We start from the raw sequence: 15,091 nt of genomic DNA on the forward strand, positions 1-15,091 counted from the left end.
GCTTAAGGTATTGTTAGAGCTTACTTCCTCCTCTCCCCTTTTTCTTCTGCTATCAGTTTTAGTTTGGATTTTTTGTACGTGCGTTCTTCATGGGTGGATTAGGGTTACTGTTCCATTTCTTTTTCCTACTATCACTATTAAAAAAATCTACATGCCTGATTATTTATTTGCATTCCAACAGCACTTGCGGGGAGGGGGAAGTAAGTGTGTATGAAGTCATGTTATATATATACATATATATGGGTTGTTTTTATTTTATGCTGGTTCTAATGCATGTGTTTGTTTGTTTATATATTCATTACATAGATTCTGCAGGATGCTGAATTTGCACCTCTTTCCCCCTGCTTCTGACACTTAAGGTGTATATTTTAAGGACCTACCCAACCGCTGTAATTTTAACTTCTTTTCAACAGTTTTAAGGAATGCATTTCAATTACTGTAACCCGCACTGGGACCTTTGGGTGTGGAGGAGTGCAGGTAATAACAACAATAAAAAAACTGAAGGTCACTTTGTGTTCCTTTGGTAAAACGAAAAGCAGCTAATACACGTAACTGATAACTATAATAACAACTTCTGGCTGTCGAGGCAGAGCCTAGGCATTGTGGCTAGTAGCCTTTGGCAAGACCTTTCTTCCATGAACTTCCCCGAACTTCTTTTTAAAGCTGGCCAGTCACTGCCTCCTGTGGGAGAGAGTTCCACAGTCTAATGCGGCACTGTGGAAATGACTTTTCTCTGCCCTGAATCCTCCACACATTTCAGCTTCACTGGATGCCCACCAGTTCCAGCGTTAAAAGTTTTAAGCTTCGAGTCACCTCGGCAAGCAAAAATAAAATAAAATAATAAAAAAGGGGGGCGGCCAATACAAACACCAGCAACATAAAGGACTGAGCCTGAGAAGGGTATTCGCCAGGGGAGCTCCTTGGGTCGGCGGCGGCGACCACAGCCCCCCTGGCTCCGCTGCCCCTCTCCTAACCAACCGACCCGCCCGCCCTGCCCCACGGGAGGGTACCTGCCCCCTCTCGAAGGCGTCCCGCTCGGCGGCCACGGCGGCGTCCACCATCCCGCCGATAACTCCGGTGGGCCTCAGGAAGCGGGCGGGCGACGCGCCTGAAGGAGCCCCCCGAGCGCCCCGCGGCGGCCTGGAAAGAAGCGAAGGAGGCCCCGGCCGCCCTTCTGACAGGAACGCCACTCGCCCCGCCCGTTGGTCCGCGGCGGCTGCCACTCACCGCCCGAGGCGCCGCGATTGGGCGTCCGCGACGAAAGGGGAGGGGCTTTCTTTCCCGCCCGTTTCCTTCTCTCGCAGACGGAAAGGGAGCATCCGCCGGGCGTCTCCGCGGCAGCCCCGCCTAAAGGAGGGAGAATTCAAGAAAATGCCTCTGCGATTGGATGCTGCTCTAGGCTCCGCCCGTTTCCTCCACGTGCGCCGGCCACCGCCCTTCCACAAAGTTTGGGGCCTTCCGAACGGCCAGGACTGCGACTCCCATCGGCCACAGCTGCAGTTCCCCCCACCGCACTCGCTGGGGCTGATGGGAGTTGTAGTCTAAAACATCTGGAAGGCGGCTGGTTGCCTCCATGCAGGGGTGGGGAGTGTGCGGACCTCCAGAGGTTGTTGCTGGGCTCCAACTCCCCCCAGCCCCAGGCAGCATGGTCCAGTGGTTAGGGATGGTGATGAGGGGAGCTGTGGAGTCCAGAAACATCTGTGGAGCTACGACAGGTGGCCCGTCTCGGCTGTGTTAATTATTATAATCCCATAATCGTTATTAATCCCATAATCATTATTAATAATACTGTGTTAATTCGCAATACTCTTTTTAAGATGTGACCGGCTTCCAAAATGACTCAGTGCAGGGAAATACAAATAAATATTAATGCTATAATATGAAAATATGTTGCATTTCTTTTATGAAATTTAACTGCAAAAAAGGGGTTTACAAAAAAATAGATTTATTAGTAAAATCAATTAAAACAGTCAGAAAATTAAAACCACAATAAACTAAAAACACATCAGCAGCAGCACCAGATTTAGGGCAGTGTGGGCAACTCCGCCCCCCCCCCCCAGCACAGAGGCGTGGGGGCACAAAGTAATAACAATAGGAATAAAACTATATTTATACTTACTGGGAAGATGCATTTAAAAGCAACTGCACCAAAAGAAATAACTGTGGAAATAAGAAATATTAGGGGGGGGCAGATTTTGTCCCATATCTCACCAAAAAGAAAAGAAAAGAAAGAAAGAAAGAAAGCATACAGAGCTTAGAAGTCTCCCACAACACACACTAGCACTATTATTATTATTATTATTATTATTATTATTATTATGTGTGTGTATATATAATTATAGTACAGCTGGCTGCTTTACAAAAATAAAAATAGAAATAAGTACTGACTGGCAGCTCCTAAGGCTTTTTGCAATCAAGCAGTGTACAGATTTTAGGTAATAATAAATAAAACAAATTTATCATTTATTTATTTAGAGTACTGCATTTGCATCCCACTCTTCAGCCAGAAGGCTCCCAGAATAGGTTACATGCAATCAATTAAAGCAAGGCTGGCTCTGCCCTCCGGCTCACAATCTAAAAAAGCACAAGGACAAGGAAGGAAGCAAGGGGAGGAATGAAACTCAGGCACCAATTCTTAAAACAGCTGTTCTTATACTGAGCAGCTGGCAGGGGCAGGAGATGCCTGATGGAGCTGGGCTTTTGGAAAAGGTGATGGAACCAAGCCTCCTGCTTCCCATCTCTCCCTCTGATGGCATAGCTGCCCCCAGCTGGCAGTTGAGGTCCGATGGAGCTGGCTTGTCCCAGAACAGCTGACGCCTTTCTGTTATTGCTGCAACACCGTTCCTGGTGTGCAGGCCCACCAGAGCTTAACCCTCAACATGCCCCGCCTGGCATGAGGTGAAGCTGGAAGTGATGCTGCCTTCCGCTCCCTCCCCCTCCCTAATTGCTGCAAGCTCTATCTATCTCCAGTTAGCACAGAAGCATCTGATGAGAACCCCCCAAGGGTGGTGCCTTCCCCCCTTCCCTGCCGCCACTTTGCTGTCTCGTCACCTCGTCCTTCTCTAATTCACTTTCTGGAAATCTGCCCCCCCCCCTTCATTCGGGGTCTGTTCCAGATGGGGCTAATGGACTTGATGCAGCCATAGCTGGCTCTCCACAAAGCAAAGGATGAATAATTGAACTGTTTCCAGCCCCCAGAGGAATGGGGGAGGTGGGCACACTCAGAATGGTAGGCCAAATCGCTTGGTGGCTGCCTGGGCAGACCTGACCCCATAAGTCCTGGCATAGGACAACTCTACCTGTTCTAGATGGGACACCTTTGTAGGGCCACCCTATCCTCAAAATCCTTCCAACCTCATAGAACTGTAGGGCTGGGAGGGACCAAATGAGTCATCTAGTCCAACCCCACGCAATGCAATCTCTCCCCAAAATACAATGATGAAGTGGCTGATGATGACGACGATGACAACAACAACAACAACAACAACAATAATAATAATAATAATAATAATAATAATTTATTATTTATACTCCGCCCATCTGGCTGGGTTTCCACTCTGGGTAGCTTCCAAAAAAAGATTAAAAATACATTAAAACATCAGTCATTAAAATCTTCCCTAAACAGGGATGTCTTCTAAACATCAGATAGTTGTTTATTTCCTTGACATCTGATGGGAGGGCGTTCCACAGGGCGGGTGCCACTACCGAGAAGGCCCTCTGCCTGGTTCCCTGTAACTTGGCCTCTTGCAGTGAGGGAACCGCCAGAAGGCCCTCGGCACTGGATGTCAGTGTCCGGGCTGAACGATGGAGGTGGAGATGCTCCTTCAGGTATACTGGACCAAGGCCGTTTAGGGCTTAAAAGGTCAGCACCAACACTGTGAATTGTGCTCGGAAACATACTGGGAGCCAATGTAGGTTTTTCAAGACCGGTGTTATGTGGTCTTGGCGGCCGCTCCCAGTCATCAGTCTAGCTGCCACTTTCTGGATTAGTTGTAGTTTCTGGGTCACCTTCAAAGATAGCCCCATGTAAAGCGCATTGCAGTAGCCCAAGCGGGAGATAACTAGAGCATGCACCACTCTTGCAAGACAGTCTGCAGGTAGGTAGGGTCTCAGCCTGCGTACCAGATGGAGCTGTTAGAAAGCTGCCCTGGACACAGAATTGACCTGTGCCTCCATGGACAGCTGTGAGTCCAAAATGACTCCCAGACTGCACACCTGGTCCTTCAGAGGCACAGTTGCCCCATTCAGGACCGGGGAGTCCACCACACCCGCCCGCCCCCTGTCCCCCAAGAACAGTACTTCTGTTTTGTCAGGATTCAACCTCAATCTGTTAGCCGCCATCCATCCTCCAACCGCCTTCTTGTGCAGAGGTTTGAAACACAGCTCAATCAGAAAACTTTTTAAAAGGACAAATTATATGTCGCTGAAGCCCACAAAAAGCAACGATGATTCCCAACCTTCTTCTGGCCCCTTGATTCCATGAACGCATTTCCAGTGCCCCTACTGTATAAAAAACATTATTCAGAATAGCAGTTTGCAGCAGATAATAACACAATAAAATGCAAAAAAGTTAACAATTAAGTGCACGTTTATTCAAAACCCAAATAAAACTATGTCGTAAACAATGATGATGAACTTGAACCCTTTGCAGGAAAAAAGGAGATTATAGCCGTTGTAAGTAAATAAATTAAATGGAATAGATTTAATTTCACAGGCAAACTCAGGGAAGGGGGGCAGAAGGAGACACAAGCAGTGCCTGCAGGCTACAGTTTGCCCCTGCAACTCACAGAGTTTTCCAATTCTCTGAAATCACAGAACATTTATTAATTCTGGGAGGTGGAGGAGGAGAGAGTGAAATGAAGGGAGGAGGTCTGTGGGCACAACCTTGTTTCTGCTGCCATCTGGTGTCCAGGTTGTGAAGGAGGGTCCTGCGTTCCATGACACTGAGATTTCCAATTGGGAATGGAAGCACAAGTCTGTGTCTTACTTAGCTACCTAGTCAAACCCAAGGGTGGGCTTGGGAGCAGCCACTCATTACCTCCCCTGGCAGGACGCAAATTTTAAAGACCTCATTTTTAAAATTTCATATAAGTGACATCTCCCCGCCCTTGCCTTGTCAAGTCCAGACCTGGCGCCAGGCTCAACGGACCCCTGGCAAAATGCCATGGGTAGGTCTCCCTGGCATCAACCCACTTTGGCCCCCTTTCCCATCAGGCTACCCCTTCCCACCTCCCCCTGCAGTGATGGCCACCAGCTAAGGTGGCTTCAAAATGGGATTAGATAAAGCCATGGGGGAGAGGGCTATTGATGGCTGCTAGCCACTAGTCAGCGGGAGGCAGCAATGCTTCTGAATTCCAGCTGTTGGAAACTACAGGAGGGGAGAGCGCTCTTGTGCCCGAGACCTGCTTATGAGCTTCCCAATGGGGGCACCTGGTTGTCCCCTGTGAGAACAGGATGATCCAGCAGCTGGGTTTTTCTTTTGTTCTTACGGAACTCCCTGCCGCTGGAGCCAGCAATGGATGGCTTTGAAACAACTTTCGAGTTTATGAAGTGGGTGGGAAATGGAAACATCTCTCTTCATTGCACTCGTGTGATAACGATGAAGGCGAGGCCAAACAGTGATCTTTAGTGTGTATATAGTGTATCCTTTTCATATGAAATATACCATGTTCTGGTTTTGCTTTTCTACTTCCTTTTGATTTTTGTTGCCATGTTGGAAACTGCCCCCCCCAATGTCTCCAATTCTCACACGCAATCCTGAGGAATGAGAGACTGGAGGGGATTTTGGGTGGATGAGTTTGCAGAAGGAAGGGCAGACGGGGCTCTGCTTAACCTTTTGTTCCAAGAAGAAGAAGAGTTTGGATTTGATATCCCGCTTTATCATTACCCAAAGGAGTCTCAAAGCTGCTCACAATCTCCTTTCCCTTCCTGCCCCACAACAAACACTCTGTGAGGTGAGTGAGGCTGAGAGACTTCAGAGAAGTATGACTAGCCCAAAGTCACCCAGCAGCTGCATGTGGAGGAGCGGGGAATCGAACCCAGTTCCCCAGATTACGAGTCCACCGCTCTTAACCACTACACCACACTGGAGAAAGAAGCTCCAGCCGCCCTATAGATTTAAATCAGCATCATCCCACTTAAAATGGTCATCAACATCCTGGGTACTATAGTTTGCTAAGAGTGCTGAATCAGGAGATCCCCCTTATTCCCTACCCATAACTATGGTTCTCAGAGTTCCCTGGGAAAGGGGATTGATTGTGAAACCACTCTGAGAATTGTAGCTCTGGGAGAGGAGTAGGGGGTATCCTAAGAACTCTCAACATACTAAACAAATTAAACTTCTCATGAGTCTTTGGGAGAAGTCATGGCTGTTTAAAGTGCTATGATACTGATTTAAATCTATAGTGTGGATAGAGCCTTGCATAACAAGGGAGGGAGCTGTGGGTGTGTTTCTTCCACCAGGGGGAGCAGCAGCCTCATGAATGAACGGCCTAAGATTGCTCATCTTCTGTCAGATGCTGGAGTGTGTGTTTGGGGTCAGGAAGGGGGTGATGGTTAGACCCACACAGCACCTTCTTTAAAATACTGGGCACCCTGCAAAGCCACCAGCTATCTTTATTTGCCCAGAAGCCAATCTTTGTCAACAGCCTGTGCTCTTAAGTACTTAAGAAACTCCCTTATTTTTGCGCTTCATATATTTTCAGGATATAAACTGTAATTTACAACCATACCGCTCCCAATAAAGAAAAGAGAACATATTAATGATGACTAGCCATTGATAACCTTATCCTTCCTGAACAGGTCCTCCTATCAGCTTTGAAGCAGCAACAAAACTGCTAGCACGTTTTGCAAAGCGAAGCAGGGTCCGGTATGGTTTCAAATTGGATGTGTTTTGGATTGTGTATTGAGATTCCTGCATTGTAGGCAGTTGGACTAGATGATGATGATTTATTGAATTTATATACCGCCCTATACCCGCAGGTCTCAGGGCGGTTTACAGAATAAAATCAAAATATAAAACCACAAAATCCATAATCCCCTGGGTTCTCTTCCAACTCTATGATTCTGTCAGTCCCCCCTACAAGTGGCAGGGCATGAAACCCCAATAATCACTTATTATTCCACCATCTCTAGTTGGGCCTTTCCCTCTGGACATTCAGAATCAGAGGTTCTGGCTCCAAAGTAAGAGACATCCTCGTCACTGTATTAATCAACTGTTGGGGGAAACTCTTTTTCAAAACTGATATCTGAAGCTCTGGTCCTGGCCAGCCGCACAAGGTGAGATGGAGAAACACACCCAGCAGGACTTGAACCAAGGACTTGAAGACACCAAGCTGGACCCCTGACCCTGGTGAACTGGAACATGCCAAAAATATGAACTGGATTCCCAATGGTTCCCAAACTTCTTTGGGCCACTGCCCCCTTGATTCCATTAAGTCATCCCTGGTGCCCCCCACCCTACCCTATGGTGATTGGCATCTGTCTGTCTTGGGAGAGAATGGAGGAGTGTGCCTTTGGGCATTAGGTCAAGCTGTTGGAAGACTGCAGCACCTGCTGTGGCTGTAGAACCTGATATGGGAGAGACACTGTGGTTTTTTCCTGGGGGTACTCAGTGGTACACAGTACCTTTCCCCCCAAATGTTAAAAGTGTGGCACTTACTATAACAACTTCGTGGTGAGTACCAACACCGTTTTCTCTATTAATAATTTTAAAAAGCACTTGAGAGACATGTTTTGTTGCAGCTGGGGCAGATGAAGGCATCCAGTTTTGCTGCTGCAGATGACCATGGTGTTTCTTCTCTATAAAAAGCATTATTCAGAACCAAGGTTTGCACGACCCAATAAGGAAGATAATAATACCATAAAATTCAAGTTGATAACAATTCATCGCACATTTATTTAAATTGGATGAACTTGATCCACTGATACCAGCCTTAGAAAGTCTGATATTCATTTCCACATTCAGCCTTTGCCACCCCCAGTGGCATAGCGTGGGGGGTGCAGGGGGGGCGGGCCGCACCGGGCGCAACATCTGGGGTTAGGGCAAATCCACAGGTTAGGGGGCGCAAATCCACGGGTTAGGGGGCGCAAATTACTTGCCTTGCCCCGGGTGCTGACAACCCACGCTACGCCACTGGCCACCCCTTGCCTCCTAGCGCTGCCCTCTCCAGGAGAAGGTACCATCCACTTTGGGAACCACTGTGCTAAACAAAACCTCCCCCCGGCTTACTACTCACTGAAACTGACCTACTGAAAAAAAATCTCCCCTTCCCTTAACCTGTTCCTGAAGCCTGGACGCTGTCCCTGTAATGCTGTGTCAGACCGCAAATGTTCTCTTAAAAAAAAAGAAAGAAAAGGAGAGAGGATGCACACGCCATTTCCTAGGAAGGAAGTAGCATCTCTTTCAAGAGACGCAAATCACCCGTTCCTTCTCCAAATGATTCATGTTGCCCTCACCTCTTGCGAAGCTGAGGTGGCTCTGGGGGTAATGGGTGAAAGTTGAGGAGGGCAGCATGGGACTGACTGAGGAAGTGTTGTGGCAACCCAGAGGTGGAGACAAGGGCAGGAGTTAACACCAAGCCAGCTCTTTCCTCTGTGGCAAAGTGGACCGGCCAGAGCTGCTTCTATAGGGACATCAAATACAAACATAAGAAGAGCTGTGTCACTGGATCAGGCCAACAGCTGTTCTAGATCAGCATCCTGACCTCACGGTGGCTGACCACGATGCCCATTGTGGGAAACCCACAGACAGGATTCCAGCACAAGAGCCCTCTCCCCTCCTGTGGTTTCCAGCAACTCGTATTCAGAAACATTGCTGGCTCCAACCATGGAGGCAGAGCAGAGCCATCATGGCCAGTAGCCACCAATAGCCCTCTCCTCCATGAATCTGGCCAATTGCCTTTTAAAGTCAACAAGGTTGGTGGCTGTCGCCTCCTCCTGTGGGATAGTTTAACTAGACAAAAGAACTGTTGTAAGTTGGAGAGGGGGTTTAGTCTGTATCATTCCTGAGTCCCTTCTAATTCCAGGGATCCTTGGTCCAGCAGGGGTTAACATCTAATTGAGGATCCCATTGTTGAACTAGTCTGGCAAGTTTCTTTGTGAGAGAATGGCCATAGTTGCCAACTGAGCACTGCCATTAGTGAATAATAATAATAATAATAATAATAATAATAATAATAATAATAATTTATTTCTACCCCACCCCTCTGGCTGGGTTTCCCTCTGGGCAGCTTACAACAAAAGATTAAAAATACATTAAAACATTTGAAGAACGTGTGCATGCACATGAAAGCTCATACCAATAACAAACTTAGTTGGTCTCTAACAGCCACGAAATTAAAAGACACCTGCTTCTTGGGAGAAAAGCAATGACAAACCTAGACAGCATCTTAAAAAGCAGAGACATCACCTTGCCAACAAAGGTCCATATAGTTAAAGCTATGGTTTTCCCAGTAGTGATGTATGGAAGTGAGAGCTGGACCATAAAGAAGGCTGGTCGCCGAAGAATGGATGCTTTTGAATTATGGTGCTGGAGGAGACTCCTGAGAGTCCCATGGAGTGCAAGAAGATCAAACCTCTCCATTCTTAAGGAAATCAGCCCTGAGTGCTCACTGGAAGGACAGATCCTGAAGCTGAGGCTCCAATACTTTGGCCACCTCATGAGAAGAGAAGACTCCCTGGAAAAGACCCTGATGTTGGGAAAGATGGAGGGCACAAGGAGAAGGGGATGACAGAGGACGAGATGGTTGGATAGTGTTCTCGAAGCTACCAGCATGAGTTTGACCAAACTGCGGGAGGCAGCGGAAGACAGGAGTGCCTGGCGTGCTCTGGTCCATGGGGTCATGGACATGACTAAACGACTAAACAACAACAACAAGGTGCTACTGGAAGGAATTTTTTAAAGATTTTATTTTATTAAAACATCAGTCATTAAAAACTTCCCTAAACAGGGCTGCCTTCAGACCAGGGCTGCCTTCAGGGTTTCCAAAAGTAGTGATGGTGCTCTCTGGGCAAATGGCTGCCCTCTCTGCCTCACCTGGCTGGTAGTGAGAGGGGCAAAAGCCAGAGCATGTGAAAGATAAGAGCAGGCAGCAGCTAGAGAGACAGAGCCATGCTTGATTTCTGCTGGAATCCAAAGCTATGACTATGGGAGAAGCAAAACCATTTTGGGTGATGATGCTGTGAGCCCCTCCATCTTAGGCTCAGGTCATACCCTCCAACATTTCTCTGATGAAAATAGGGATGTCCTATTCCATAATAATAATAATAATAATAATTTTATTATTTATACCCCAGCCATCTTACTGGGTTGCCCACTCTGGGCTGCTTCCAACATGTATAAAAACATAACAAACTGTTAAACATTAAAAACACTTCCCTATACAGGGCTGCCTTCAGATGTCTTCTAAAGGTTGTATAGTTACATATCTCCTTGGCTTGGAGTGGTGGTGTTGTTGTTGCATAACTCCACACCCGCCAACATTTGTCTGATTAAAATAGGGACACCCTAAGGAAAAGCGGGACATTTTGGGTTCAAATCAGAAACTGGGATGGCTTCTATAAATCTGGGACTGCCCCTGGAAAATAGGGACACTTGAATGGTCTGTCAGGTGTGTAAATATGTGTAAATAAACCATAGATCATAAAGACACCACAGTCTCCAGTGTTGGACTACAATTCCCATCAGCCCCAGCAAGCATGGTCAACACTCAGAGGGGATGAAGGGAGCTGTAGTCCAACAGCATCCAGAGGGCATTCTGCTGGCTACCCCTCTTCAAAATGCCTAGGTCAGCCTTTCTCAACCTGTGGGTCCCCAGATGTTGTTGGACTACAACTCCCATCATCCCTGAGCTCTGGCCTTGCTAGCTAGGGGCCTAGGTGCTATCCAATCACTTTGTGAGAAACAAGCCTGCTTCCATCTTTCAGTGTTTTCATTAAATGAGTAACATCATGGCTGTGGTTGACAGTTTGGGGGAGCAGTGCTGCTTGCTGTAGGGATAAAAAGGTAGAGTGACGCACCCATCTAGAAGTAGCAGCTACAAAAGTTTTTGCTCCTTCCAGCTCAGATCTAATTTCATGCAAAAACCTGAAATATCTGGTGCCTTTCAAATGGAGTGTGCTGAGGATGGGCTTCCAGATGGTGGAGCTTCTCTCCTTGAGGCTGCCTGAGCCACAAATGCTAAGGGCCACCCCCATCAGCCCTGCTCTCCACCTCTGCCTTTGTCCAGGATAAATGGGCCAGGAGCCTACACTCTCGTGTGGTTATGTTTTTTTTTTAATAAAATATTTATTGAGATTTTACAAAAACATAGGTTTACAAAATACAAAGAAGACATATGAAAAGAAAAAGATAAAAAAAAGAAAACACACAAAAATACATAAAAAATAAAAAATAAAAATAAAAATACAAAAAACGAGTAGATAAAAAAGAATTAAAAACAAATCCATTTTTTGTAACTTTAAACTCATTAGCTTGTTTCCTTGACCTCCTCACACCTCCCCTTTTTGTATTCCCATTTAAATAATCAAATCAGCAAATCCTTACCCTCTTTCGTTTATCTTAACTCTATATCTTAACATATTATAACTCTATATTTTCATCCATTATCAATTCATTTTTGCATATTCTTATTAACTTTGTTGCTAATGCCACTTATTTTCAATCCAACATCATTTTAACATTCATTAATTTTACAGTGTTTCTGCAGATAGTCTTTAAATTTATTCCAATCTTCTTCCACCAACTCTTCTCCCAGGTCTCGGATTCTGCCAGTCATTTCCGCCAATTCCATATAGTCCATCACCTTCATCTGCCACTCTTCCAGGGTGGGTAAATCTTGTGTCTTCCAATACTTTGCAATAAGTATTCTTGCTGCTGTTGTTGCATACATAAAGAAAGTTCTATCCTTCTTTGGCACCAATTGGCCGACTATGCCCAGGAGAAAGGCCTCTGGTTTCTTCAGAAAGGTATATTTAAATACCTTTTTCATTTCATTATAAATCATCTCCCAGAAAGCCTTAATCTTTGGGCACGTCCACCAAAGGTGAAAGAATGTACCTTCATTTTCTTTACATTTCCAACATTTGTTATCGGGCAAATGATATATTTTTGCAAGCTTGACTGGTGTCATGTACCACCTGTATATCATTTTCATAATATTCTCTCTTAAGGCATTACATGCCGTAAATTTCATACCGGTGGTCCACAACTGTTCCCAGTCAGCAAACATAATGTTATGACCAATATCTTGTGCCCATTTGATCATAGCAGATTTAACCGTTTCATCCTGCGTATTCCATTTTAACAGCAAGTTATACATTCTTGAAAGTATCTTAGTTTTGGGATCTAACAGTTCTGTTTCCAATTTTGATTTTTCCACCTGGAAGCCAATTTTTTTATCCAAATTATAGGCCTCTCTTATTTGATAATAATGAAGCCAGTCTCGCACTTTATCTTTTAATTTCTCAAAACTCTGCAATTTCAATATGTCTCCTTCTTGTTCCAATATTTCCCAATATTTCGGCCATTTGGCCTCCATATTGAGCTTTTTCTGAGCCTTTGCTTCCATTGGTGACAACCACCTTGGGGTTTTATTTTCCAGTAAATCTTTGTATCTTATCCAGACATTGAACAATGCTTTCCTGACAATATGGTTTTTAAATGCTTTATGTGCTTTAACCTTGTCGTACCACAAATATGCATGCCATCCAAAAACGTTGTTAAAACCTTCTAGGTCCAAAATGTCTGTGTTCTCAAGAAGCAGCCAGTCTTTCAACCAGCAGAATGCTGCTGATTCATAGTAAAGTTTAAGGTCTGGCAGGGCAAATCCGCCTCTTTCCTTTGCGTCAGTTAATATTTTAAATTTTATTCTAGGCTTCTTGCCCTGCCAGACAAATCTAGAAATGTCTCTCTGTCACTTCTTGAAACAGTCCATCTTGTCCAAAATTTGCAATGATTGATCAAGGTGTCTCCCCTGCCAGGTAAGTAAGTATAAATATCAAAATTTGCAATGATTGAAACAGAAATAACATTTTTGGCAATACATTCATCTTTATAGCTGCAATTCGACCCAACAAGGAAAGCTTCAAATTTGACCATATTTCCAAATCTTTTTTCACTTCTATCCAACATTTCTCATAGTTATCTTTAAATAAATTTAAATTCTTAGCAGTCATATTAACCCCCAAATATTTTACTTTCTTAACTAATGTTAAACCTGTCTCCTTCTGAAACCTCTCTTTCTCAATTGGTGTAAAATTTTTCTCAAGCACTTTAGTTTTTGACTTGTTCAGCTTAAATCCTGCCACATGACCAAATTCTTGAATCAATTCTAATACTCTTTTTGTACTAGATTCTGGCTCCTGTAACGTCAAAACTAGGTCATCTGCAAAAGCTTTCAATTTGTATTGTTTGGCTCCGACCTGAATACCTTTAATCAAACGGTCCCTTCTAATCATATTCAGCAAAACCTCCAGAACCGAAATAAAAAGCAATGGGGAAATTGGGCAGCCTTGTCGTGTCCCTTTCTCTATCTTAAATTCCTCTGTCATCACATTATTGACTATTAACTTAGCCTTTTGTTCTGAGTAAATTGCACTTATACCATTTTCAAACCCTTGGCCCACCCCCATTCCCTGAAGATTTTTCTTCATAAAATTCCAAGAAATATTATCAGAAAGCGGAAAGGCGGACTTCCTGTTTACACCTTCCCGCTTCAGTGCCGAATTAATCTTTTTTTTCTCCTTTAAGTCCCAATTCTTAAACTTCACCTACTCACGGGTAGTTGTTTAGCAGCCGAATTGTCACAGGAAAAAGGTCAGTGCTCTCCGGCAACAGCTGTGCGGCTTCACCCCACGGAAAAAGCGATCGACTCTCAGCACCGCGCCGAACTCCCGTTGCGCTCTGGAGCCCCTTACGGGGTCTCTTCGCTAATCGGGGGGTGCTGCAGGTGCCCGCCGAGTCCCACGGTCACAGGCTTCTCCTGCCTGTGATTTTCACAAGGGTCTCCGCTTCGCCGTAGTGGACAGACCCGATTTCCGTGGAGCTTCTCCCTCCGAGCTAGAAGGAGACCGCCATTGCCGTTGGCGCCGCCTCCGGAAGTCCCACTCTCGTGTGGTTATGAATGAGAGGTACTCTGCACGTGCTCACCATCACTCCCTTTATTCATATTGCCTCACTTTTTGCAGGTCTGATTTCCTGGCATTCAAAGCAGCTTGAGCCCTGTGGAGAAGAAGAGGGAGGGGCATTGCTTCTTTGGTGGGGAGAGACGATGGATGTGAGACATGACCCATATAGAACTGGGATTAGCACAGACCCTTCTGTTATTCTTTATGATGAATCTGCAAAAGAAGAGATGATATCTGCTTAGGGCCAACTCTATCATATACCTGGAAAAAGGTCATTCTCTGCCTTGGGGTTGGCCTAGTTTGGGGCTGGGGTAGTGCTGAAGGCTTATATTGACAGTCACCCTCTAGGACCCAGGAGATCAGGGTTCAAATCACTGCAGGCGGTTCTCCCGCACAGGGCGCCAAGCTGAAGGGTGCAAAATTTGAGTAGATCCATATTTGAGAAGATCCATTTGGGGGCGCCAAATTCTGAAGCTCCCCCTGGTCTCTTCTTAAGAGGTGATGTTTCCAGAATGACTTTAGAAAAGTTTCCACTCCACCCAAATCAAGAGAGATAGTGAGGGGTTGATGCCCAAGATACGGAGGCAGGATGTGGACGTATCAAGAGGGGCCATCACCTGTGGCATATTTTGATAGATAAGGGGGTTGATAAGAGCCCTTTCGTGTGACACGTCCATTTCTGTGTAAACAGTCTGGGTGCTTCCATGGTCTCAGGGGAGGGTTGAGGCCTTGTGAGCACAAATGTAAAGCAGCTGGAACGAGGTCCAGGGAAGGCTCAGGCCATTTTAGGGTGAAGGATGGGTAGCAACTGGGCTGTGGGTGAAATGGAGGGTGCCATGACTTAAGGACTCCTTTTCTTGGATGGGTTCTGATAGCACCCAAGAGCCCTCTGTGTCCCTTGCGGAGGGGCTCCAGGCAAGCTCTTGTCTTCTAGATCCACCCAAGGCCCACCTGGATCTCCATT

At 45.7% G+C, this 15,091-nt stretch overlaps 1 protein-coding gene across 2 annotated transcripts in view; it reads right to left on the minus strand.

Annotated features, from left to right (window-relative positions):
* Positions 1-1,219, minus strand: part of HIP1 (huntingtin interacting protein 1) — a 69,862-nt gene extending 68,643 nt beyond the window's left edge. Inside the window, exon 1 of one of the 2 annotated variants that reach the window (XM_083588405.1) lies at positions 1,011-1,219. In XM_083588405.1, the coding sequence (XP_083444531.1) occupies positions 1,011-1,061 (51 nt within the window). In that variant the 5' untranslated portion in view covers positions 1,062-1,219. The remainder of the gene's footprint in view (positions 1-1,010) is intronic. The other variant, XM_083588408.1, reaches the window with a different exon arrangement.
* Positions 1,220-15,091: the final 13,872 nt, after the last annotated feature.

This window comes from Podarcis filfolensis, assembly GCF_964270895.1.
Source record: "Podarcis filfolensis genome assembly, chromosome: 15".
Classification (NCBI taxonomy): domain Eukaryota; kingdom Metazoa; phylum Chordata; class Lepidosauria; order Squamata; family Lacertidae; genus Podarcis; species Podarcis filfolensis.